This window comes from Podarcis gaigeae, assembly GCF_964106915.1.
Source record: "Podarcis gaigeae genome assembly, chromosome: 17".
In the NCBI taxonomy this organism is placed as follows: domain Eukaryota; kingdom Metazoa; phylum Chordata; class Lepidosauria; order Squamata; family Lacertidae; genus Podarcis; species Podarcis gaigeae.
Genome location: NC_139694.1, coordinates 38,646,102 through 38,672,608, shown reverse-complemented (window position 1 = coordinate 38,672,608; position 26,507 = coordinate 38,646,102). Strand labels below are relative to the sequence as shown.

The 26,507-nt window shown below is 45.6% G+C and overlaps 1 protein-coding gene across 3 annotated transcripts; it reads left to right on the top strand.

Annotated features, from left to right (window-relative positions):
• Positions 1-706: 706 nt before the first annotated feature.
• Positions 707-25,887, top strand: LOC310834668 (uncharacterized protein). Of its 3 annotated transcripts, XM_083718670.1 has the most exons (10): positions 722-811; positions 7,910-8,176; positions 12,829-13,137; positions 14,357-15,532; positions 16,730-16,845; positions 17,147-17,279; positions 20,823-20,980; positions 22,654-22,793; positions 23,556-23,882; positions 24,555-25,881. In XM_083718670.1, exons 2-10 carry the CDS (start codon positions 7,978-7,980, stop codon positions 24,733-24,735), a joined length of 2,739 nt encoding a protein of 912 aa, XP_083574796.1. In that variant the 5' UTR covers positions 722-811; positions 7,910-7,977; the 3' UTR covers positions 24,736-25,881. The 3 variants fall into 3 exon arrangements, with proteins under 3 accessions (XP_083574797.1, XP_083574796.1, XP_083574795.1); XM_083718671.1 differs by lacking the exon at positions 7,910-8,176 and having other exon boundaries at positions 707-811; positions 24,555-25,887; XM_083718669.1 differs by lacking the exon at positions 722-811 and having other exon boundaries at positions 7,859-8,176.
• The last annotated feature ends 620 nt before the right edge of the window (positions 25,888-26,507 follow it).

The following is a 26,507-nucleotide window of genomic DNA, read 5'->3' as shown; positions in this document are numbered from 1 at the left end:
TTGCCACCTTCTATTATCATTGACTGGTATGGAGCTATGGACTCAAATGCACAGGAAAAACAGAGTAGCATACATATAGATTTATGCACAGATATATTCTTAATAATGGATGTTAGTGGATGGATGTTACTGGCTGTTACATGCCATGTTGAGCCTAGCTTCTGCAGTGCTGCTGGCAGACCAAATATTTTTACTGTCCAAGGGAGAGCAGCCTGGCAGAGAGATGTAGAGGGGAGAGGAGTGCATTGTATCAAAAATTGCGCCCCCCCCCATTTTTCCAGGATTCAGTAAACTAGTTCCTTGGCCTGTTCTATCCTTGGTGGAGGAGATAGCCCATTCTTCTTCTTCTTCTGACTGATGTCTTATCTCACAAGCCAAGCTTGGGAAGTCGTCCAAGCTAGAAGTTCAGAATGTCCCATGCTGAGCCTGGGGTGGTGTCTTGTGTGCCATGAATTTATTTGGACAAAATTACATAAAATGTTTTGTTTTTTATAAGCAGCCTTCTCAGGGGGTCAGGGAGGGGTAGTGTCATAATGGGAACCAGCCGCTTGGGCTGAGGGAAAGATGGTTTCTATCAGTAGAATGAGGCCAGGTTGAATGAAAACAGGAAAGGGGAGGGAAACACATCAGCAGCCCTTCTGGAATAAAGAATGGTAATAAACTTTACCTCTCTATTTATCGGTCTTCCCATCTTCTTGCTCCCAAGGCTGCATCACCACATGTAAGAGGACCAGGAGCTGCTGACTGAAGCCATGTGTTCACTAGGCAGGGATGAGCCTTGGAGAGGAAATCTGGGCAGACAGCTGTACAGGTGGGCAGATAAATTGTTCCTATAAGGGGGACTTGCAATAAAATTTTGCAGCATATCCCTAAGTCACTAAGTGGCATGCTTCTGTTTTATGGCTATAACTGGCCCCTCAGACTTTGGGTCATATTTAAGGTACAGGAAAAGGAATAGTGACACCTTTCCCCAGCCCTAAATATCTTACTCATATTAAGGTTCTAAAATGCACAGACAACTTCACAAATATAGGAGGTTCCCCAGTTCAGTCATTCGCACTCCAAACTTGTGGAGAGTACCTGGAAAAAGATGCTGAGATTACTAAGCCCCAGGATGGGTTTCTCTTTCTCGTTACCAGCTTGGTGGATCAGGGGAATGCTGTGGACATAGTGTATCTTGACAAAGGCTTTGACAAAGTTCCCCATGATATTCTTGTGGAGAAGCTGGTAAAATGTGGGCTGGACAAGGTAACTGTTGGGTGGATTTGTAGCTGGTTGACTGACTGAACACAAAGAGTGTTCGCTAATAGTTCACTGTCATCCTGGAAATAAGTGACAAGTGGGGTGCCACAGGTTTCTGTCCTGGGCCCATTGTTCTTCAACATCTTTAGAAATGACATGGATTAAGGCATGATGGGATGCTCCTCAAATTTGCAGATGGCCCCCAACTGGGAGGGGTAGCCAATGCGGCAGAAGACGGAATCAGGATTCAAAATGACCTTAAAAGATTGGAGAATTGGGCCCATACTAACAAAAAATTTCAATAGGGACAAATGTAAGGTTCTACACTTAGGTGGGAAGAACCAGATAAACAAATATAAGATGGGGGACACCTGGCTTGACAGTAAAGAAAGGTAAAGGGACTCCTGACCATTAGGTCCAGTCGTGGCCGACTCTGGGGTTGCGGCGCTCATCTCGCTTTATTGGCCGAGGGAGCCGGCGTACAGCTTCCGGATCATGTGGCCAGCATGAATAAGCCGCTTCTGGCGAACCAGAGCAGCACACGGAAACACCAGAGTGGCACACAGCACACAGAAACACCTTCTCGCCAAAGTGGTACCTATTTATCTACTTGCACTTTGACGTGCTTTCAAACTGCTAGGTTGGCAGGAGCAGGGACCAAGCAACGGGAGCTCACCCCATCGTGGGGATTCGAACCGCTGACCTTCTGATCGGCAATCCATAGGCTCTGTGGTTTAACCCACAGCGCCACCTGCATATACAGTAGTACACATTAAAAGGATCAAGGGGTCTTAGTAGACCACAAGCTCAACGTGAGTCAACAGTGTGATGCAGCAACGAGTCACCTGGCTCCCACAATATCACTGCCCCAAAATATGTGTGCTCCAGTTTTCCTCTGGGCATGTTGGAGGGTATGCTTTAGGCTATCAACATCCTGGTGACGTATACAATGCACATTTGCAGCACATGACTTCACCCAAGAATCCTGGAAACTACTTTGCTTAGGGTGCTGAGAATTGTAGCTCTCTATTGGTTAATTGGGACGCAGGTGGCGCTGTGGGTAAAAGCCTCAGCGCCTAGGGCTTGCCGATCGCGGTTTGAATCCCTGCGGCGGGGTGCGCTCCCGTTGCTTAGTCCCAGAGCCTGTCAACCTAGCAGTTCGAAAGCACCCCCAGGTGCAAGTAGATAAATAGGGACCGCTTACTGGCGGGAAGGTAAACGGCGTTTCTGTGTGCTGCGCTGGCTCGCCAGATGCAGCTTTGTCACACTGGCCACGTGACCCGGAAGTGTCTCCAGACAGCGCTGGCCCCTGGCCTCTTAAGTGAGATGGGCGCACAACCCCAGAGTCTGTCAAGACTGGCCCGTACGGGCAGGGGTACCTTTACCTTTACCTTTTATTGGTTAATTGATTATTTAAAGAAGGTCATGTCTTTAAATATATGGTGGGTATGCAGCATCTGTGAACTCACAGGTTTCTGTCACACAGGCAACAGAATAACAGAATCATAGAACTGTAGAGTTGGATGCAACCCTCAGGCTTATGTTGTCCAACCCCTGCGATGTAGGAATCTAAAAAAATGTAGTATAAAACACTGACAGCTGGGAAACACTGGCCTGCAAGGGCTCCAGTTGGAGAACAGCCTTTACCAAAGGTGTCATAGGCTTTGAAGACACTCGAACTCAGGACGCAAGGGAGAAACACGCCAAGAGGAAGGCACACTTGGCAAATCCATACTGTGGTCAACTAACTCCCGCCCGGAAACCAATATCCCCACAGTGGAAGGACGTGTGGATCCAGAATTGGCCTCCACAGTCACCTACAGACTCATTGTTCAAACCGTGTTTATGGAAGACAATCTTACTCTGCTACGAGGGATCGCCAAAGAGAGAGATGTAGGACTGTCTACTAAATGCCTTCCCGCCTCTTTTTCTGTCTTGGGCTGCAGCTCCCTCCTTGCATTCTTCACCCAGTTTTCACCAGGTTGGCCACTGCTTTCCTTTTGGGTGAAAACTGAGTAGGTGTTGAGCAGTTCCACCGTCTTTCTGTCACCCAATAGCATATCTCCATCTTCTCCACGCAAAGGACCTGTTAACTTGCTTGTTCTCTTGCTTCAAGCATAGCCAAAGAAACCTCTTAAAATTATATTTAACCTCTCTTGCAAGCCTGAGTTCATTCTGAACTTTGGCTCATCTGACCTTCTCTCTGCAAATGTTGGTTACTTGTATATATTTTCCCTTTCTTCCCTTTCTGATACGTGCCCTTTTTAAATCTCATCTCATTTCTAAGCTCCTTAAGCAGACATACGGGTTTCTTTAGCTGCCTCTCACTTTTCTTTCTTCTTAGAATTGTCTGCTTTTGTGACTTCAGGATTCCACCTTTAATAAACTCTGATCCATCTTGGACCCTCTTCCCTCTGAGTATTTCTGACTATGGGATTTCACTGAGTAGTTCCTTAAGCTTTTTGAAATTAGCCTTTGTTCTGACCTTTGCTGTTCATAAAATGTCATTTTCTATGTAGACATATCTATGTCCAGGTGTCCCCATTTCATTTCAACAATGTCAGTTCACTATAGGAGGGAATTACAGTACATTCACGAATTGTCAAGTACTTAATAACATGTTTGTTAGGAAAAGTGCTGGTTAATAGCCCTGAATTGCAGGCTTATTAATAACACTTAATAAGTGTTGGCACTGAAATCATGAGACTGGCTCAGAACAAATGAGAAGTTTTAAAAACAAAGCCAAGCTTTGATTGGTGTAGTAATTTATTAGAAAAATAAAACAAGTGTAACACTAGGGCAGCAATGCTATGCACAGTTAATATGTGTAAACTCCACGACATAGCAGAACCATTTCTGAGTAAACATGCAATAAATAAACGAATGAAGAATTCTGCTACTAGATCATTCAAATTTTTTGCCAAGAAAAGTTGAATTCCTGTATTAAATATATAAATTGGGCATGTATTTGTAATTCATATTAACTTGTCTAATTTATTCAGGGTTGTTTCCCTAGTTAGGGGGTGGAGCAGGGACTGAAGGGGCACGGAAGCCCCACTACTGGGAATATTAGGCCAAATGTCCTCTCCAGTTTGCATCCAGTGGACTCCCACTGCTGTACACATGATGTTAGCCACTATTCATATTTATCTTGCCATTTCTTATGAAATACTGTGTTTTGATTGCATTTCCCCCAAAACCAGCTTCAATCCAAATTGAGAGAAATAATGACTTACAGTACATGTGTTTTAAGCTGGTGATGTGCATACAGGCTTTTTCAGCCACTCTCCTGTTTCAAAGGCTTTAGCAGATAACTGCATATCAAGACTAGAAAGATGCTTTTTCAAACAAGAAATCTAAAATTATTGGGAATATGATTTCTGTGCATTTTTCTGCATTCCTGTGGAATTGTAGCACGTGCATAATTATGATTTTGACTTTTTCGATCTTTGTCTTCTGAAGGCTGGATTCTACAGCACACACACTCGCTGCAGGCATATTTCAATATTCTCTTTAAGTAGAGGGGCAGATCTGGAAGATGTCTTTTTAAATGAACATTTAATGCATTTCCATATTGCAACTTCATACTTTTAATGGCTGTGCCTATGAAGCAATTTCAGCCGAAATGAGCAAGCAGTAATCCGCATCACCCTAACTCCAGCACCATCCTAATCCTGGTCACTAGTGGCGGATAATGATTAGCTGTTACACACCAGTGCACACATGGAGCTGTTGCCAGACCTGTCACCATCTCCCAAAGATCTGAGAAAGGCACGGCTCCTTCAGTGCTATGGTGACTCATAGGATTGAAACATCTGTAATATTTTTTTAAAAAAATGGCAACCAGAGTTGGAGAAAGATGATCAATTTCAAGGGCCAACTGGATGTGATGCAAGAGATTCCTTAATATGGTCAATTGCAGCCCTTAAATTCAGACTGTGACTGTGACTCTGTGTGTGTGTGTGTGTGTGTGTGTGTAGAGGGTTTAACCCTTTCCTCCATAGAGCAGTTTTCTGATTGATATTACACCAAAGCTGCAACTTGCCCTGTGAGGCAAAACATATTGATATCAAAGTAGGATATTTTTATGAGTTTCCCAACAGATTTCTGTGAAAAGGGTTCTCAGTATGGATTGTCCTGAGGGCCAGGGATATATCTGACCTGAGTCTCCAATTTTGATGGAAACTGTGAAGAGCTGGTGTTCTGGTGACATGACTCTATGGGAGCTAAGAAGTCTAGGTAATAGCTGGTAGACATGACTCATCTGCATTTCACACACTCACATGCAGCCAGGGGTAAGGTGTCTCGGTCTGAAAAAGAGCAGTAGGACTGAGCAAAAATGACCTCCTAAAATTATTTCCACTAAAATGGCAGCTGGGTGGAGTCGGCAGTCAAATATTTTGCAGTGGAGAAAAGATCTTTACCAACAGGTCAGGATAATATTGAAAAAGATGATTTCAAAATAATTTGATGTCCCAAAGTATTCCTGGAGAAACCCCATCATGTCTAGTTTAGACGCGAGGAAAAACTCTCTCCCCCAGCTTCAGGTATAGCTTTTTATGGGTAGTACCACTTCAGGCTATAAATAAAAGAATGTGACATTTGTAAACCATGGACAATATTCTCCTTGTTTCACCCCAAATCAACCCTGTGTGGAGGCACATGCCACTTCAAACCAATAATGGCAAAACTAACAGAACACATTTATGAAGGATGAGGAAGTCATGGGTGGACTGAGGCAGAAGGAAGCAAATAATACTGGTCGCAAAGAAGACAAACACAACATTTAGCCTGTCTGGAGAATCTGCCCCTACGGATGAATCATGCCTGCACTGACCAACACACCAACTGGGACGAGACAGGAGAATAGGCAGTAACCCAGTACTTTGCCTTCTCTGCCTGGGACCCCCTGGTGAGAAGCTGGAAATGCAGGTGGCACACACGTCTTTCACATGGGATGATGAAAGTGGAGGTTTCCACGTAATGGGACTGCCTCTTGCATCATGCACCCACTTATGTTCAAGCTGCTTTTGCATGGTGAAGTGTGGTGGGGTTTTTTTGGTTTTTTTTTAGAAGACGTTAAACTAATTATATATGCTATATAGGTAAAGGTAAAGGGAGCCCTGACCATTAGATCCAGTCATGTCCGACTCTGGGGTTGCGGTGCTCATCTTGCTTTATTGACCGAGGGAGCCGGCGTACAGCTTCCGGGTCACGTGGCCAGCATGACTAAGCTGCTTCTGGCGAACCAGAGCAGCACACAGAAACGTCGTTTACCTTCCCATCGGAGTGGTACCTATTTATCTACTTGCACTTTGACGTGCTTTTTTACAGCTATGTTGGTAGAAGCTGGGACCGAGCAACGGGAGCTCACCCCATCGTGGGGATTCGAACCACCGACCTTCTGATTGGCAAGTCCTAGGCTCTGTGGTTTAACCCACAGCACTACCCACGTCCCGCATACATGCATACATACATACATACATACATACACATATACACATACACTTTGGAAAGCATTAATCTTCATGAAAGCAGATTGGCAGCTATTCAGTGTGGAGAAAGAAAGGACAACTGCCCAGCATCCAAACATTGACAGTGACTGCTGCCCCCTCCTTAGGAACCCACATGCCAAATTTGGAAATGGTATCTCAAGATGTGGCCAAACCTATGCAAAAAAACAGGCAATGTTGCACCAAAGTGATGCTTTTGTCCACCATCTTGACTCAAAATGGCCCCTGGAATCCACACAAGGCTCTGCCCCCCCCCCCCACCTTAGGAACCTTTGTGCTGAGTTTGGCAACAATACTGGACAAACTTTCCCCAAATTATATAGTAATTGCTGCTGTTGTTGTTACATTTTTTAAAATAAATAAGATTGTATTCCTTTGTTGTGTGAACAGTTTTATTAACATTTCTGTACACCACCCTGGAATCTTCTGAAGATCAGCGGTTGCAAAATATTTTAAAGACCCACCCATCCCTCGGGACTAGGTATTGCAGGGAAAGTAGTGGTGACCTGAGTAGGCTGTGCTAAGCTTGTCAGTTTGTAACTGAGGTAAGACTGGTAAGCTTCAGAGGAGGAACCTCCGAGATACCCCAGAAAAGGCAGCTTGGAAGCCATGGCTTTGAGAGATGCAGTGGCCATTCTGAGTGTTTTGGTGCCCCCAAACAAAGGGCTCATTCAAGGGAAGCTTCACAACCTGCCCAAATCCCTGAGACCATGTTGGACCCCTGTAGGGCCCTCTGCTGCATCCCCAGCCAGCAAAACCCCAGGCCCCTCCACCAGGCGGATGCTGGTTTCTGTAGTCACAGACCTGGCAGTGTGCTGGGATGGGCCAGCAAGGCCCTGGAGGCGTCAAATCGCCTTCTCTAACAAGAGCCGCTCACGGTTTCTGCACAGTAGCTGGTTGTGTGCATGCACAGAAGTGCCATTCATTGGAGTGAGACCTCGGAGCCTGGCCAGGTGCTAAGAGACAAACTCCCCTGTCTTAGGTGAGCCGGCTCCCCCAAGGGACATTAACTGCCAGAGCCCCCTTGCTACTGCCAGAGCTTTCCCTCCATTTGCTCCAGTCAAAGCCCTGCTTTCCCCCTCCCTCCCTCCCTCCCTCTTCCTCCCCATCGTCAGAGTTGTGGGGATGAAGAATATAAACCTCTCCCTGTACAGGAATATGCACCGAGTGGTGAAACCAGCCTGGAGCTCTGCAGGCTTGCAGTCTGGAAGGCAGAGGAAGCATGAAGCTCCTTCTCCCTGCTCTCTTTGCCTTGGCTCTGTGGGCTCCCCTTGGCTGGGCTGCCCGGAAAAAACCTGAAAGCCCAAGCAAGGGCTTGAGTTCCTCATCCTCTCCTGCCCTAGATGGGCCAGCCCATCCCGGGAAGCGACGAAAGCAGCAGGCAGCAAGCGAGCTGATCTTGGGGCAGGGTGTGGCGGAAGGTGAGTCAGGGGGAGGCCATGTGGATGGTGGAACTGCATCAGGGAGGGGCTTCCAAAGGGGTGTGGCTGAAAAGTGAAGCAGTGGGGACATGAAGCGGGCCGCCGGGCAGACTACCACAAAATAGTGAAATGTACCAAACTGATACAGCCTCTCACCCCTGTGGACACTTGCAGAAAAAAGGCAACTGTGAAGAAGGGAAGCTCAGCTTCAATACTTTGTGCCTTGTTTGTCTAGCCCCGTCCGTCCTGCAGTGTGTCAGCCCACATTTACGAATAAGAGTTGTCCCACATGCAGCTGGGATTTTGCAGGCAGGCTCAGCTAGAATCTTACCCCGCTGCCAGAACTGGAGGATGCAAAACCAAAAGGAAACGTTCCCACAAGCTGCACACGCTGGAGAGGTAGGGGTTGGTGGCAGTGCCATTTGTAGTATTGCATATGCTATAAATGATGTTGTGGACCATAAATTTGAATGTGTGTAAATTGCGCTACCATGTGAGAATAAGCCCCTTAGCAAGTGGCGTATGGCAGCAACTGGAGCCATTTGGCAAAACTACATGTGAGCCTCTTGGCTATGGCTATGCTAATGAGCCCCAGGCAAACCAAAATGTAATCTAGGGCCCAGATAACAAACATCTGGGGACAAATATGTTCCTTAAGCCGTCAGTTGTTTTTCCTGGGGTAAAAGGACGCACATTTCCCCACATTTTTTTAGCATACATTTATGCATGGAGCTAGCCTCTGCTCAACATTTATGGTTACTCCCACACTGGTATCTGAAATTGCCACCCTTTGTTCACATACTTTTAATGGAGAGAAGAAATTATGCTGTTGTCAAATCGTATTTTTTTTAATGATATTTATTCAAAGTTTCAAAAATACATAAGTATGAAAAAAAGAACAGAAAAATACAACAACAACAAAATCATTGTAGTCCATTGGTTTCTGTGTTATTCTCCTGTAATTTGCAGACTTGGTATATGTGTGTGTTTTGGGGGGTTGTCTCCACAGACTGTTGAAGCTTTTCAGGACTACTGCAGCTTTAAAGTTCCAGTTTGCAGGTCCTCCCCATATTATTGCTTCCTGTTTATTCCGTCTGGAGGGTTACTGCTGAATAACATCTCCTAGGCTGCAATCCAACACATGCTTTAGACTCTGTAAGATGGACATCAAAGTAAATAGGTTTAGACTGTTAATTGCCCAGTGTGGTGTTCTGATCATGGATGTGGTGGTCGTCTTTAAGTACTTGGTTTTTGTTTTTGTTTTTTTTTTAAATAGTAAAATAACACTGTTTAGTATAAAAAATAAAAAAGTAAAAGAGCAAGAAAACCAGTAATTAAAGCCTCTCTATCAGACAGGAAGAGAAACGGCAACAGGGACAATTAATTGAGGTTATTCAATCACCAACAATCCTCCAGTCAACGGAAAGAAATAACATGGGCAGGATTTTCATTTTACATGGGCAAGGACCTTTTTTGACTAAAACTTTTTGCCAGCAAACATTGTAGAAAGATTTTAGCTATGGTATATATTGTTTAACAACGGTATAATATTGCTACATGCCACCCCAATCTCTGAGCGGAGTTAGATTTCAGGCTCCAGGTGCTTATAACAGCAGAGACTGTGGTGTCTTTATGAGATGTGGTTTATTTACTCACCTATACAGTCTGAGCCTCCGATGGAGGGGCTCCCAGCATCATACTCCAGGAGGGCTCTGTATCTCCCATTCCTGCAGCCTCAGATTCAAAGTGCCTACTCACACTGTGCTCTGACCTCCCCCAGCCCTTCAGCATGTTGCTGCTTGCAAACTGCAGCTGTATTTCCGCCTGCTTACATCATACCTAACTGCAATCCTGAAACTTCTTGCTCCTAAAAACTCTGGCATTGTCTTCTGCTAAATACCCAGAGCCCAGGGCTGGGCTCCATCCATTTGCTGGCTGGTGGCTTATCCCCCCCCCCCCCCGTCTCCTTGTTCTCTGTTAAGGACTCATACTTAGAGGCCATCATCAGGCTGGTCTGTATTTTCACACTGCCTGGCAGCCCATCTTACGACTCCAAGCACTGATCAAACTCCAAGACCCACCAGACCCAGGAGTTTAGGGGAGTCAAGGCACCCACAAACTAATACCAATATCACGCTATGCAGAACTTCTGCTTTAATTCCACTTCCAGTTAATATGGAAAGGCAATTTTTGGCAGTTAGCAGTTCTAAAGGACTCCAGCAGCAAATCAACTTAGAAATACAGCCTGAAAGAGCAGTTGTGATTCAGCAGTCATTCATTCAAAGTCAAAAAAAAGTGTGGTCTTGTGTATGTGTCCTCTGGCAAGGGCTGACCCAGATTTTTTGATGGATAGCCCCAAGAATCAGCAGAAAATATTCTGTTGATGTGCACAGCGAACTCAGCAAACAAAGTCACAGCATTCATCATGTTATGCTTCACCCAGGATCGACTTGACCCAGACTGCAGTAGCTCCACTGAGAGTATAGAATAAATTAATATTATATGGACCTTTCTAATCCATTTGGAAGGCTGGTCCTGATTGTGCCCCAAAGCGAGCAAGAAGCCAGTGCAGATGAGCAAAAACTGGAGTAATATGTCCTTGCAAGCAACTGGGTTGCAGAATTCTACACCAGCTGAAGTTTCCAAAATAGAATTTAAGGACAGCATTGAGGTGTGCAGTGTAGGGGGAAGTGGACATAAAAGTATTGTGAGGGGAATGTTATTAAAAGGGGCACTGGCTCCTAGAGGATACTTGCTTAAATTAGCATTTATGGTTTGTGATAGCTGCTGGCTACTAAGTACTAGACACATCTTACCAGCCATGCTGGAAGTTGAGATCAGTGTCCTATCTGCGTATATGTCTGTGTACAGTGGTACCTCGAGTTACAGATGCTTCAGGTTACAGATGCTTCAGGTTACAGACTCCGCTAACCCAGAAATAGTGCTTCAGGTTAAGAACTTTGCTTCAGGATGAGAACAGAAATCGTGCTCCGGCAGTGCGGCGGCAGCGGGAGGCCTCATTATCTAAAGTGATGCTTCAGGTTAAGAACAGTTTCAGGTTAAGAACGGACCTCCAGAACAAAATTATGTTCTTAACCTGAGGTACCACTGTATACCAATGTGAGAGAGTGTGTGCACCAGGAAAAAACTTAGTGGTTAAAATGTAGCCAGAAATTGGGGTGGATGGGAAAAGAGGTATTCTGTTAATCTGGCCGCCTTGCTGTTTGAGACATGGTGGAGAAATGCACTGAAAAGTGTGGGCTGAACAAATGACTAATAGCAGATGAGGATGAATGCAAGACAAATGCTCAGTGGCACACAACCTAACCCCAGGATGAACTTTCAAGAAATAGGTTGCCCAAACTCTGTTTGGAGCCCTTGCTTGTTCCCACAAGCTCAAACTGTATACATGTAACTAACACATTGTCACAAAAATGCTGTCAGTCTCAAGTATTCACCTTCTGCATAAGGAAATTAGCTGTGTCATGGCTGTCCTTGGAACTCCCTACCACTTGGAGAACCAAGAAACTGTGAATATCAAAGGAATGTCTACATCTGCACTATGCATTTAAAGCCCAGTCGCCTCGATTCTATCTTGTCTAGCCCTAAATTCCGATCCAATCCATGATCCTGTTTCCCACGGTGGACAGTGAGATGCCTCCGAGGAAGTCAACTAGCCAGACATAAAGGCAATACAGCAGCCTTCTCCCAGTGGCTGGTTTTGATGGACAGATTTATTCTCCAGGAATAAGCCTAATTCTCTTCTGAAGCCATCCAGGTTAATGATCATCACCACATATTGATCATCACCCATGCATTTTTCTGCCATATTCCTTATCAAAGAAATTATGGTCTTTTGGGGAAGTGGGTTTGTTTGTGTGAGACCTCCCAATCAACTGTAAATGTGTGATTGGCCAGTGAATCCCACCCAAAACAATCGGCCACCTGGAAGTGCCCAGAGAGAAAATCTTTTTCTCACACAGACTTCCTTTTGTGCAGAGTTCCTAGGAACAGGTCCAGGCTTTAAAGCTTCATGTCCAAGCATTTTGTATTTTATCTCGGCGTTTTCCTCAGGAAAACCTGCATTTTACCACTGAATCAGCGCAAATGGAAATCAGGTTTTCCACAGATGGTCATTCGCTCCATTTCAGCAGTAAAACATGGGCTTTCCCAGGGAAAGCTGTGGGACAAACACAAAACTGCTTGGCCAGGGAACTTTAAAGCCCGGACCTGTGCCTGGAAACAGGGTGCCAAAGGAAGTCTGGGTGAGCCCTGCGCCCCTCATCACATTAGAACCAAGAGTCAGGTTTACCATCCTGTTGTAGTACACCCAAGGGAAGCGCACTGAATTTTCTGGTAGGACTTATTGGCAGCCACTGATGCACATGGGAGGGGAAAGGAAATGCCCTCAGGGACACCACAGATGTAGCACCTTGACCTGCTTCTTGCCCCTAATGATCCCAGGCCTTAGGGGGCAAATCTGATCCTATCTGCTTAATTAGCATAATATGCATACTTTGGTCCTGTTTCCTGATCACTCTGATGAGGCATAATTTTAGAAGCTGACTATTACATAGGTAGGCAGGATGTGCATTTTTCCTAAGTAAATAACCGAGGTGTCGTGGTTTTTGTTTCCCCTTTCAAATTTGCAGAGACCCTCAAATCTGTAGCCAATGTAGAGAGTGTTGCAGGAGAAAAGGGCTTGCGCCAGAAAGGTGAAAAGCCTTCGATCCTGAAGAACAGTGTCTTGAGGAGGAAGGAGGCAGCGCTCCCCAAGTACCTGAATGGCCAAAATCTGGGGCAGGGAGGTGTGCCGAAGAAGTTGTCCAAATTTGGAAAGAAGGTATTGGGCACAAAGAGAGCAGAGACTGCCAGCAGCAGCATGGGTGCAAAACCAGAATCCGCTGCCCCTGCGACAAACCTCAGCCTGACCCAGGCAGGCAGTATGTACCCTCAGAAAGGTATGAACAAGAGTGGGAATAAAGGGATGAAGTCCAGCCTGTGAATAAGCTTGGACCAGTTTCATTTTTCAGCTTGCCTACCAGTTTTAGGCTGCAATTCCAAGCATGCTTACTAGGAAGTAAGTCCTGCGAAACTCAGTGGGCCTTACTTCTGAGTAAGGCTTTGTGTGCAGCATACATTTAGAGCAGACACACCCTGCAAAGAGTCCTGGGAACTGTAGTTCACTCCTCACAGAGCTACTATATCTAGTGCCCTTAACAAACTACTTCTAATTGTGGGAGTTAGACTTGTAGCTCCCATTTGCAGAGTATGCAGAAGGCAGCCCTGGGCTGTTTGACTCTTTCGTTCTCTTTTCCCTCCTATAAAAACTACGCAATATACTCTCTTTTAAAGTTTAAAGAACATATGACTTTTACTTAGTGTACTTGCAGTTTCAGATTAAATATACAATACAGGTGGATGTTTCTTTTAGTCACTAAAACATCTCACCTAGATTAAGCTGTTGCAGACTAACAGACATTTACAGACTGACGATACTGACTCCAAGGCAGACAGCAGCACAACACAAGACACCTGCTGCTCTGACTGCTAAGACTCACAAGACTGTGAATAACAGAACCAACGGAAATCACAAGGTCCTACGGCCCTTTCAAACATCAGCCCTTGACACATGCATTTTGGATGGTAACATCCCACACTAATCTCCGTGGAGGTTAACTGTACAGTTAATACAGGTAGGGTTGATGCTCAGGCTGTCGGGAGCCCCAGAGAAGTGCACTCCTTTGGGATGCTTCCTTTATCAATGGTGTTTATTTGGGAACAGTCGTGGGGAGCTGCAAGGTGCCCTTTTTAGCTACCATCAGCATAGTGTTGCCAAGGGGCCCTGTGGGAAATGTAAAGCGGTGGCATGCAGAAGGCCTCTTCCGAGAGACCTGGCTCCAAGCCCAAGGCACCTGCATCTGATAGTGGAGTTCAACATGTGGCTGAGTGGAAGACTGATCTAACCCATGGCTCCCCGTTTGAATGAACAGCTGGGCAAGAGAGAGAGTGAGCCATGCTGCCTTTGTGCAGGGCAACTACCTGGTCAATGGTGCCCCAAGGACTGTTAATTAGGTATTGGGCCCCCTGTTAGGTGGGGGTGGAGCGGAGGTGGGTCATGTAGGTGCCAAAATGTCTTAGTCTGTTTTGCCTTTCACTGCGCATCTCTTCTCTCTACAGGTTTGATCCATGTAGAGAAAGCACCAGTGAGGGAACCTGTTACCCCGCAGAAGGCAAAGGCAAGAAAGGAATACGCTGTCACATCTAGGAATAGTACTCGGATACAGATAGGAAAAGTGCCAGGCCCTTGGCATGGAAATGAAAGCCAGGCACTCTCTAGTCCTACCCACAAAAATACTGGCAAGGCAAAAGAAGGGAAGGAGCCCAGAATAATCCAAAGCAATGCCAGCCGGGTACTGCTGCAGAAGGAGAACATCTCTCCCCACAGGAACACCAGCAAGCCAGCATCAAGAAAGGACCATGGCCCCTTCTTCAGAAATGCCAGTCACACCCCAATGCGGAAAGAGTATAGTGGCCTCACTAGGAATGGCACTCAGGCCCAGGGAGTGAAAGAGCCCAGGCTTCTCCCGAAAAAGGCCAGCAAGGCACAATCAGAGAAAGAACATGGCATTCCATCGGCAAACACCAGTTGGCCACTGACACGGCAAAAGCAGGGCATCTCCCAGAGAAATGCCAGCCAGGCACAGATGAATAAGTGGCTCAGAGTTGCTCACATAAATGCTAGCCAGGCACTGTCAGGGAAAAGGCTCATCACCCCAAACAGGAATACCAGCTGGGTTGAGGTCAGGAAGGAGCCCACCCTTACCCATAAGAATGCCAGCCAGGCAGCGCCACAGGGAAAACCCAGATTTTCTCACAGGAATGCCAGCCAGGCATTGCCAGGGAAGCAGGATGGCTCCCAACAAAGGAATACCAGTTGGGCAGAGGTTAACAAGGAGCACAGACCTTCTCACCAGAATGCCAGTTGGGCATTGCCAAGGAAAGACTCCAGTTCTTCCCGCAGAAATGTCAGTTGGTCACTGGCAGGGGCAGAACATGCCATCCTGCAGAGGAAAGGTGGACAGGCACGAGCAAGGAATCTGCCTGGTGTCCCCTTCAGAAATGTCACCCAAACTGAGGCTGTGAAAGAGCAAAACGTATCTCATAAAAATGTCTTCAGAGCAGGAGGCACACCAAAATGGCAACCTGCCGTGCCAAAGGAAAGAGATGAGCCCATAATGCCATCCTTGCCTGTGACCTGCCTGCTTTCTGAACATGCCATCGCTTGTGGCAATGCTCGCCTGAAACATGTGCCCAGGCTGAGTGACACTGTGCTCAGAACCCTCTACCTGGCAGGTGAATATCTGAGGCAGGAAAGGGATTTTTCTTCTTCACAAACCTGTGCCTCTCCAGCTTCTCTTTCCTCACCTCATTCCCAGTATAAACACTCTTCTGGGCCCAATAACTGGCTTATTGTGCAAACCTATACATGTCTACTCAGAAGTAAACTCCACTGAGCTCAGTAGGACTTACTCCCAGGTAAATGTGTATAGGATTGCAGCCTTGTTCAGTCGATACTCTGCAGTACGCTCATTATTAATGATCCTGCTTTCAATACTATTTGTGCCTGCAAAGTTTTCAGGTGATCAGACTATTTAATTTCCAATCAGTGCTGAAATCCTTTTAACTTTTCATACCACAAATGTTTTGGTGTGTTTTTCCTCTTGCTTTTGTTGCACCGTAGCACCTCTGGAGAGCAATAATGTGGTAGCATTGGGGAAGCATCACAGAACAAAAAATAAAGCAGGGGAAAATCCACCACTATAATTGTGCGAGGATATGTTGCAGAAGGCACTTGCAGCCAAACACCAGTTTGGAAGGGCCCTTTCTTCCCCTTTTCCAAATGTCTGTGTGGTGGATAGAAGCCAGCTAGATCTGGAATTCCCAAAAGGTTTGTGTGCTGCTGGGATCAATATCATGACTTTTGCTCCAACAGGAACCCAAATACAGGGGCCCATCAATGTCTCACAGTGGTTTGGAGGTTAGCACTAACCATAGTTTGCCTGCAAACTTGTGGTACTGGGAAGCAGAGACTGGAGGAGGGAATTGGTGCACAGGAAGTGGGAACACAGGTCATTCAAACCATGGTTATGAGGAGGGAAAAGAGGGAACGAGACTATGAGGATGGAACATAAGGATGATTTAACAGGGAAATAACTATAGACTAACATGGACAAATATGTTATGGAGATTTGACGGGCTATATAGATATACCTGTATGCATAATTTTGTGTCTTATAAGGATCATATGAGGATTATTAATGTGTTTCATTTTCTCTTTCTCTTTAGTTCTGTTTGATAAATTGTTTTCTATTATTCTCTTTAGTTTAGTTGGAATTTTATAGAAGATTAGTTTGAAAACCTTTAATAAAATTGATTTTTTTAAAAAGATTGGAGGAACAGAATGAGATGTCTGAGCTGGGCTTTTAGAGTTGCCATTACAAGGCCCAGAGCTGATCTTCTCTGTAACCTTCCATCTTTTATGCTTCCCAGAGAATGAGATCACACATGTCCCAGCTGGGATTTTCTTGGGGCTGCCCAATCTAGAATGGCTGGATCTCAGCAAGAACAAGCTGGATTCTGCAGGTCTGCACCCAGAAGCTTTCAAGGTGAGTGGAGACGGGAAATACCTTTTGCTATGAAGGGAGGTTCAGAAGCAAAGAGGGAAGTCAATTTACTCGGGGGGGGGGGACTGAGGGGGAAATAGATTATTACAGGCACCTTTGGAGATCAATTACTCCTAACTTCTTCAATTAAAGGAGATTCTGAAACTAGGACTGTACATGCAAAGAATGTGTTGGGCCATTGCTCTATAATTTGCCCATTTGCAAGACAATAATACCCGAATTATTTCTTGATGACTATTGAACATGATCACAACCCCATCAGTGCCTTTCTTCTTCCATGCAGAATCTCACCAAGCTGAAGCGCCTGAATCTGGATGGGAACCGCCTCACTGCAGTCCCAGCTTTGCCCAGTTCACTACAAGAGCTAAAGATGAATGACAATAATTTAGAAGGACTGCAGAGACACAGCTTCCGAGGTAGGGGTCACTTTATAAAAAGTCCTTCCTTGGATGTGTGTGTGTGTACTCTGCATATGATCAGAGGCCCTCATTCCTAGGTGCCGGAATTTTTGTAAACACAAGGCAGCACCCTATTAAGTCACATTTCCTATAGATTTCTGAAACTCTGGGATAGATACCTAGGGGCTCATCTATACTTCCTACTGTTCTGCCACTTTCCTCAGGGAAAAGTCTCTTTAACACTCAATCGGAACAAACAGTAATTCAGATTTTCTTAGGACTGAAGTTTGCTCCGATTTAGCACTAAAGTTCAGGTTTTCCCTGGAGAAGGAGTGGGCAAGCAGAAAACTGCTCAGATCTCCATGGTTTCTAGGCATGGAACGAATGGAAGTGTGCAGAAGCCCTTCGTCATTAGGAAAAAAAATACATTTTCCATAGCAAAGAGAACTTCACTGAGACATGGAAATTATATCATTATTTATTAAATTTCTATACTGCCCTTAATCTGAAGGTCACAGGGTAGTTTACAATATAAAAACACAAAAATACATACCATAGTAAGAAATGAAAACAATACCCCATATACACAACTTAAAAGGCCACAGATAGTTTAATTGGCCAAAGGTCTCTTGAGAAGGTTGCTTGTGGGCATTTCTGTAGAATAGCCGCTGTTAATATTTAAGATTGTGGTGGCGATTACAACCACTCTGTTTTATGATCTCCACATTTTAGGCAGGACTAGAGCTATGGCAACCGCTTAATAAGATGTTAAGAATTCGTTCCTTTGCTCATGATTTGCTACATTTATAGGCCACTTTGCTGCCAGGGAACCCAAGGCAGCATACAAAGTTCTCCCCCACCCATTTTAGCCTCACAACAACCCTGCGAAGTAGGTGATGCTGAATGATAGTGACTGCCCAACATGAATTCTGTGGCTGTGTAGGAATTTGAATCCTAGTCTCCAGAGTCCTAGGGCACATTCTTATTTCCCTTTGCCCCACTGCTGCCTTGTGGAACATATTCAGGGGAAGAAAAGGCTGAAGAGCAAATCCTACACAAATCTGGAGTGGAGTTTCCAAGACAGTTGGATGCCATTTTGTACATGTTGTTTCTGGCAACTCCAGCAGCCCAGCTGGTGCCAAACTCATTTCTTTGCTTTCCTTTGGAGAGGCCAAGAGGGAGAGGGGTTTGTCATCTGGGCAGCCCAGGACCTCTAGACCAGGAGTCAACAGCCTTTTCAGCCATGGGCCAGTCCACCGTCCCTCAGACCTTGTGGGGGGCCGGACTATATTTTTTGGGGGGAAAAATGAACGAATTCCTATGCCCCACAAATAACCCAGAGATGCAGTTTAAATAAAAGCACACATTCTACTCATGTAAAAATACACTGATTCCTAGACCGTCCGCAGGCTGGATTGAGAAGGCGATTGTGCTGCATCCAGCCCATGGGCATTAGGTTGCCTACCCCTGCTCTAGACCAGTGTTTTTCAACCACTGTTCCGTGGCACACTAGTGTGCCGCGAGATGTTGCCTGGTGTGCCGTGGGAAAAAATTGATTCCTATTCAAGAGAATTACTTTATATATAGTCAATATAGGCACAGAGTTAAATTTTTTAACATTTTCTAATGGTGGTGTGCCTCGTGATTTTTTTCATGAAACAAGTGTGCCTTTGCCCAAAAAAGGTTGAAAAACACTGCTCTAGACACACTGACCAGGCTTGCACCCCAGGGAGGTCACTTCAGGCAATGTGATTCTCCAGCAGTTTGGCTCCCTGCCCCCCTGGAGGCACACTCCATTGTCTCCCAAGACAGACAGGTGCCAACAACTTCTGAGGAGAGATGCATAGGCTTGTATTGTAAACCCTTATGGGCAAATTACATTGCAGATAACGGTGTCTGGCGCAGCCATACACAGTGCACACACATGTTATCAAGATGCACAGTAGAACAATTACATAATGGGATGCCCGGCGACTTCAAGTGACCTCATTTTGCTAACAGCATCCATGTGTCTAAATGACCTGAAACTATTGCCCAGACACATTGAAAGTAGACAACAGTAGCAAAAGGAGATCCCCCATATAAACAAATCTCATGGATCTCTACTACAAAGGCAAATCTAGATATGTTGTCCCCCCCCCGCCCCCGCATTGTCCTTTGGCAAAGCCAGTGCTCTACTGAATGCAATGCACCGTGTTCATGCAGACATATTATGCTATTTTCAATATCGGTGTGAAGATCTTCCATCGGTTTGGAAGCCAGGAAGCCTGCTGTTACTGGTCTAGCTTCTTTCAGTTTCTATAATTGCCCAGTGCTGGATGTGTGTGGGTTGTTTCCTGAGAAGTTTGTTAGCAGCTGATAAATGGGGGCTAAACAGGAAGCTGGGATACACACTGGGCCTCCTGGGAGCACGTTCTGCTGCTAACAGAGGCCCGTTGTTTCTACTCTGTCCATCCTGAGAGTGTTCCAGCAGTGGAAACTGAAAGGAAATGTAAAAACTGGACTAATATGCTTACATGCATTAATTTGATATAATTTGAAATTTTTGTTCCTTAACAATTGGGGGATTCTGATAGCTTGTTGCCAATATATTTCTCTCCTGTTACTGTTGTTGTCCCTGTGTCTTTCCAAGCACCCTGGGGAGGCAGAAATTTGGCAGGTGAAGCTTTCTCCATTCTTTGCTAAATCCCTCCATGTCAGTGAAAAGGCAAAGAGCTTAAGAGCAAGGCTGGTAATGGGAGGCAGGGTGGGGGTGGGCAGAGAGGGGAATATCTGACCCATATTCAAATGTATATTGACCTGCATATCAGTCCTGTATTTCAGTTGAGGTGGGGTTGCCCTCTTAGATTCTGTGAGGTCCTCCTTTGCAGCTGTTTTTCAAAGGCTACGGAGGGCATGATTTGGTTAAACCTGGAGGAATTCAGGGAGTGAGATTAGTGCATTTCCTTAAGGGGTGCTCTGCCTGTCCCAGTATAATTCCAGCACTGGACTGATTTCTCATGGTCATTTCATAATACATTTGGGGAGCCCCCCTTCTCATCTCATACATGAGCCTTCAAAGAATTAATTCTGCCACAGCACTGTGGCACATCCAGATTGTTGTTATTTTTGCAGGTACAATTAAATGGCATAGCAGCAAATTTATACTGCACAATTAAAAGGGCTTCAGTGGTCTTGTGCAACAAAACTGTCCTCTCCCCCAAAAAACTGGGCTTTCTGCAGCAAGGAAATGTGATGGGAAGGAACAGGGAAGTTTCTTTATTGTAGTTGCGGGGGGGGGGGAACTTGCTCTTTTATATTTTGAAAATCAATCAAAATCAATCAGTCAATCAATCAATCAATCAATAGGATGGGAAAATGCCCTGGAAAGTGTGGGATATGCTTGATGCAACATCATATCACCTTCCTGCAAAGAAATAAGAACAAATGCTTAATAAATAGCTGCCACCATATAACGTTCCCACAATCTTTGTGCCAAACATCATCAGGATGAATGCTCAATAAGCAGGTTGTCTGCAAGTGGTCAGAGGAGATTCGTGGATTCATCTCTCCTCTGCACAGGCCTCTTCAAGCTGCTCACCCTGGAGCTGGAGGCAAACGAGCTGCATGACGGGAACGTGCTCCCCACCACCTTCAAGCCCCTGAGCAGACTCATCTACCTGCGACTGGATCGGAACCGCTTTCGAGCCATCCCGTCAGGTTTGCCTGCCTCCTTGCAGGTGAGCACAGCAGGGGTTGTTCTTTGTAACAGGACCAGACCCTAGTCAGGGGCTGTCAGCTGAACCAGGAGCCAAACCTGGTAGGTCAAAGGGTATAAAGTAATGTATGAGATTTGAAAGGAATACCATACAGCAAGCAATGTCCAACTTCAAATAGGCTGTGAACTACTACCCAGTATCAAAAATGGGCAGTGATCTACCCCAGGCATAGGCAAACTCGGCCCTCCAGATGTTTTGAGACTACACTTCCCATCATCCCTGACCACTGGTCCTGCTAGCTAGGGATGATGGGAGTTGTAGTCCCAAAACATCTGGAGGGCAGAGTTTGCCTATGCCTGATCTACCCATTGTCATTCTTCAACTTAAACTTACTCTTCCCGCCCCCCCCCCTTAACACTTGTGTTTTAAGCCGTGCTTATTTTAGAAACCCTCCGGGCCAAACTGGTCTGTCTGTTGTTCTCTCCTGCCTGCTCCACCCTAGAAGGTCGCTAGCCGGGCTAGTGGAGTGCGCTGCGGAGCTCTCACCAGGCGCTGCTTCTCCTCTGGGTAGTGGCCAGGATAGAGAAAGAAGCTCTGAAGTGAGCCAGTGATGTCTGCATTGTCTGCTCAGGGCAGCAGCACCACTGTCCAAATCAGCCAAATACTGGGCGCAGTACTGCACCTAAGATTAAAACTGCAGAGTGGAAGGAAAGCAGAACCTTTTCCCACCTCCTCACTTTCAGCTACTCTCTGAAGACTGGAGAAGAGACCCTCTTAAGAATACAGTGGTACCTCAGGTTGAGTACTTAATTTGTTCCGGAGGTCCATACTTAACCTGAAACTGTTCTTAACCTGAAGCACACCTTTGGCTAATGGGGCCTCCTGCTGCCACTGCACTGCCGGAGCCCAATTTCTGTTCTTATCCTGAAGCAAAGTTATTAACCTGAAGCGCTATTTCTGGGTTAGCGGAGTGTGTAACCTGAAGCGTATGTAATCTGAAGCGTATGTAACCCGAGGTACCACTGTATTAGGGGGTAGGCAGGGGAAGGACTAGACCATGTGAAAAATGAACATAATATTTTAGCTGCAGTTCATTCATTTTCAGCTTTGTATTCTTGTTATAAAAAAGTGTGCTTTTACATTCCGTTGTTGCGCCCATAACCTAGATTGAAGGTGCCATTTAGCTCCTAGCCTTCAAGTCTCACTTTCTAACACTGCAACCATGAGAGGGGTGTGTATGTTGTCCTCATGTCCTTGTGGACTTCCCAGAGTCACCTGGTTGGCCATTGTGTGAAACAGGATGCTGGACTAGGGCTGGTCCAGCAGGGTTATTTCCCTCTGCTTCTGTGATACCACCTTCATCTCTCTTTAAAAACAACTGTCTGTCTCCAGTCCAGCCCCATTTAACTTGTCTCATTCTGGAGTTCTTCTGTATGTTGTTGTTTGAGAGGTGGATGGGTTGTGTGAAATAGGTACTGGATTTGTTTGCCACACAAAGCTGGACAGGGACTGAGCAGAACTGGAACCAAGGAGGGGGCGAGGGGGGGATGCTGGAATCAACTGTGTGTTGTGTGTGTGTGTGTGTGTGTGTGAGAGAGAGAGAGAGAGAGAGAGAGAGAGAGAGAGAGAGAGAAAGAGAAGCTGGAGTCATATTAAAAGACAGATTTAAAACCAACAGTTTCCCACCCTTGCAGGAGCTGCACCTCGACTCTAATCGCATTGAGGAGGTGACCGAGAGTGTCCTCAACAAAACCCTGAACCTCACTGTGCTGGTTCTGAGCAACAACAAATTGCAGGAAGATCGCATTGCTCCACATGCCTGGATAAACCTCCCGTGAGTACCTCAGCATCATTTTCTCATACCAGTGATACTCCAAAAAGAGAGGGTATGAGAAAATCCAGATTGAGGGAGGGGGAAAGTGTGGGAAGGTGATTTGGATGTGACTGTCATTTTTTAAAAAATAAATTTATTTAAGTTCTCTATCTAATTTGAAAAATTCATTAAGTTGATGATATTGTAATCAAGCTGTTACTATACTTATCTTCTCCAGACCTTTTTATTTTAACATCTCCATCCATTAAGAATCTCTACATGTTGCCTACTCATTTTTCATATTTCATTTTTTCACTGATATAGCTTCCATGGGAGAAAGCCACAAAGATGTCTTTTTCTAACGGATTTTTATATTTATTTCATACTGTACATAAATTCTTCCTGATAACATGATTCATGAAACCTTTATGCATTTTAACTTTACCATACCATAAATATGAATGCCAGCCAGACTTATTGCCATGTCCTTCCAAGTCTAACACCTGTGTATTTTTCAATACTAACCACTCCTTTAGCTAGCAAAGACAAGATGCCTCATAATAAAGTTGTAGTTCTGGCTGGAGGTAACTGTCATATGGACAACAGAGAAAACAGAGATACAGGAAGTTTATTGTCCATATTAAACTACATTATGCCCCCAAGTGCAATGTTTTCCCCAAGGAAGGGAATGGCACCAATTCATCTATACAGGAGGAAATCCAGGACACCAGTGTTGGGAACTCAGGAATCCCCAAGGGCTGTGTGTGTCTTTTTCCTCCTCAGGAAGCTGGAGGCCTTGGACCTGTCTCACAACCGCCTGGTGCACGTGCCTTCATTTCTACCCCGGCACCTGAAGCAGCTGACTCTGCACCACAACCGCATTGAGCGCATCCCTGGCTACGTCTTTGCCCACATGAAGCCTGGCCTGGAGTTTCTGCATCTGTCACACAATGCACTGCGGGACGATGGCATCCATGCCGTCTCCTTCCTAGGGCTCTACCGCTCCCTTGCTGAGCTGCTCTTGGACAACAACCAGCTCCAAGCCATTCCCCGTGGCATCCTGAACTTAAAGGGGCTGCAGGTTCTGAGACTGAGCCACAACCGCATCAGGTAAAGCAGGGATGGGGAGACAGTGGCCCTTTGCATAGTTATTGGACTCCATTTTGCATCATTCCTGACCATTGGCCTTGCTGGCTGGGGCTTGTGGGAGTCCATCAGTACTGAGAAAGGCACAGGTTCTGCACCTCCAAAAGAGAGCCTACTCTGCTCCTTGCTCCTTTGTGCTTCTTGCATCCACAAGCGATGAGAAATCCTAGGGCATTACAGCCAGTCTGTTTGGAGGAAACAGTGCTGTAGGGACTGGTGGCGTTTGTGTAAAATCTGAATGTATATAAATATACCAATTAGCAAGCAAGCACACAGGCAGCCCAGCACACAACAGAAGAGCTATTGTCAGGCTCCGCAGGCAACTATTTTAAAGACAGTACCTGGTATCTTGAGGTTGTATTTTGCTCCTGGGATAAAACACGGGAAATCAGATTCCTAGCCTTGCTACTCTCACCCTCATTTTAAAGATGACTTATGTGAGCCAAGAAGTTTTAATCTTATTCTCCTATTATCCATGAACTCAGTCAGCACCTCTCCTGACCAAACCTGTAATATGGGGATCATGCTCAGGCGCCTCACAGGGTTGTTGTTTGTACTGCAGAGAGAAGGTACTGTATGTGAAGCCCTGTCAAGGGCTGCATGATGCTGAGGGTTCTTAGTCTCTCTTCCTGGCAGGCATGTCCCCCTGAACTCTGTCTGTGACACGCGGGTGGCAGAGGACTCGAACATTGTGTCGATGCATCTGGAAAACAACTTGATTGACCGCCGCCGGATCCCACCCACAGCCTTCTCCTGCATCAAAGCCTACCACAGTGTAGTGTTGCGGCCGCAACAGAATGAAGAGGATGACTACTAAAGGTGCCTTGCAGATCACTCGCAACAGCTGTGAGGTGGTCACAAGCTATGGGACCAAACACTGTCCCAACCTGGGGGCGTGGGGAGAGATAATTGCTCTTCAAGACATCACAGTGCTGCAGGGGCAAGGAAATAGGCACCTCTCTCTTCTCTGTCACTTGTTTCATGCTCCCCACTAGAGGCTTCAGGGGCAGTCTTTTAAGGAATCAGGTTTTTTTGTGATGAGAGAGTACTGGAAACATTACAAATGTACAAAGGTGAACACAGATGACCAGGCGAATACCTAGCAGACAACATTCCACACAGACACCCGGTGCCCCCAAAGCAGCAGCATATCTTTGAACCTCTCTTGTCATCCTGCTACAAAACTCAAGGCTTCCGTCTCCTTTGCTGCCTCTGTTGCAGCACCAGACTGTCTCCTTAGCTCTTCTTCAAGCAGGTGGAGAGGACAGTTAGCTTGTTGCCACCTGTTAATCAAAGGCCTTTAGCAGGCACCTTTAGCAAAGCAATTGTGAAAAAGCCTTGAGAGAAGTTCTTCTAGTGCAGGCATGGAGAAGCCTGTGGCCCTTCAGATGTTGCTGGACTCCAACCCCCATCATCCCTGACCATTGGCCGTGCTATGCTCAGGCTGGTGGGAAATGGGAGTCCAAAGGCAGCTGGAAGGCCACCGATTCCACATCCCTAAATCTGGCACCAGGAGGTAGATAGGTTTTGTTGTGGATGGTCTGTGTTTTGTCATCTGTATGGTACTGACAACATCTCCAAGGACGTTGTTTCTACTCTCCCTACCCTAACCATTGTAGTCAGCACCTGAGGCTTTTACCACCTCATAACCCTCCAAATTCTGCTACATATAAAGAGTGAGGGGGTGCATTCCAGACTCTCTCTCTTTAGATTTTCCACAGCAAAAACTCACAATATGGTAGCATTTTCTCTCCGGTGTATCAGTTTGAAATGAACACAAATTCTATCAGACAGCTCAGTGCTCTTATCCCACCTCCTTTTTATGTGGTAAATGTTATTAATATGTCTGGTGCTATATACTTTCTGTATTTCTTCACTTACGTTGAAATCTTTCACAATTGTTTTATGTATAACTGTTTTTGCTCTTTCAATTTGTGAAATAAAAACCTTCTTTAAATAAAATAAAAAATAGTTTAAAACATATTAATTCAAGTGTTTTGTTTTCTGCTGCACCTTACTTAATCATTCCTAACAGTGACCCAGGATATACAGTGGTACCTCGGGTTACAGAAGCTTCAGGTTACAGACGCTTCAGGTTACAGACTCCGCTAACCCAGAAATAGTACCTCGGGTTAAGAACTTTGCTTCAGGATGAGAACAGAAATCACGCCGCCACGGCGGCAGCGGTAGGCCCCATTAGCTAAAGTGGTGCTTCAGGTTAAGAACAGTTTCAGGTTAAGAATGGACCTCCAGAACAAATTACGGTAAGTTCTTAACCCGAGGTATCTCAAAGATTAAAGTTAACACTGACTCCTTTGAGAGGGAGAGGATGAGCTTGCGGTTTGCAAACCATATGATGAAACAAATGCTCTTGACCCAAAGTTCAAAACACTGATATGCCTCATGAAGAATAAAAAAGTCAACTTGGCTGCAACTCATGAACAACAAAGATGCTGGATGCTCCTGTGCGAAAGGCCACACTATGCTTGTTTATAACTGATTTCCAGTAAAGCAGTGGACAATGAAGAAGCTGCTGAAACTTCTGCATCACCCTTTGCAAAACGTTGTGTACTGTTACATGAACCCCAA

Coding starts and splice junctions, on each gene's coding strand:
- LOC310834668 (XM_083718670.1), top strand. CDS start 7,978: ATGAAGCTCCTTCTCCCTGCTCTCTTTGCCTTGGCTCTGTGGGCTCCC. Junction 8,177..12,828: donor GGGGCAGGGTGTGGCGGAAG/GTGAGTCAGGGG, acceptor TCAAATTTGCAG/AGACCCTCAAATCTGTAGCC. Junction 20,981..22,653: donor GTTTGCCTGCCTCCTTGCAG/GTGAGCACAGCA, acceptor CCACCCTTGCAG/GAGCTGCACCTCGACTCTAA.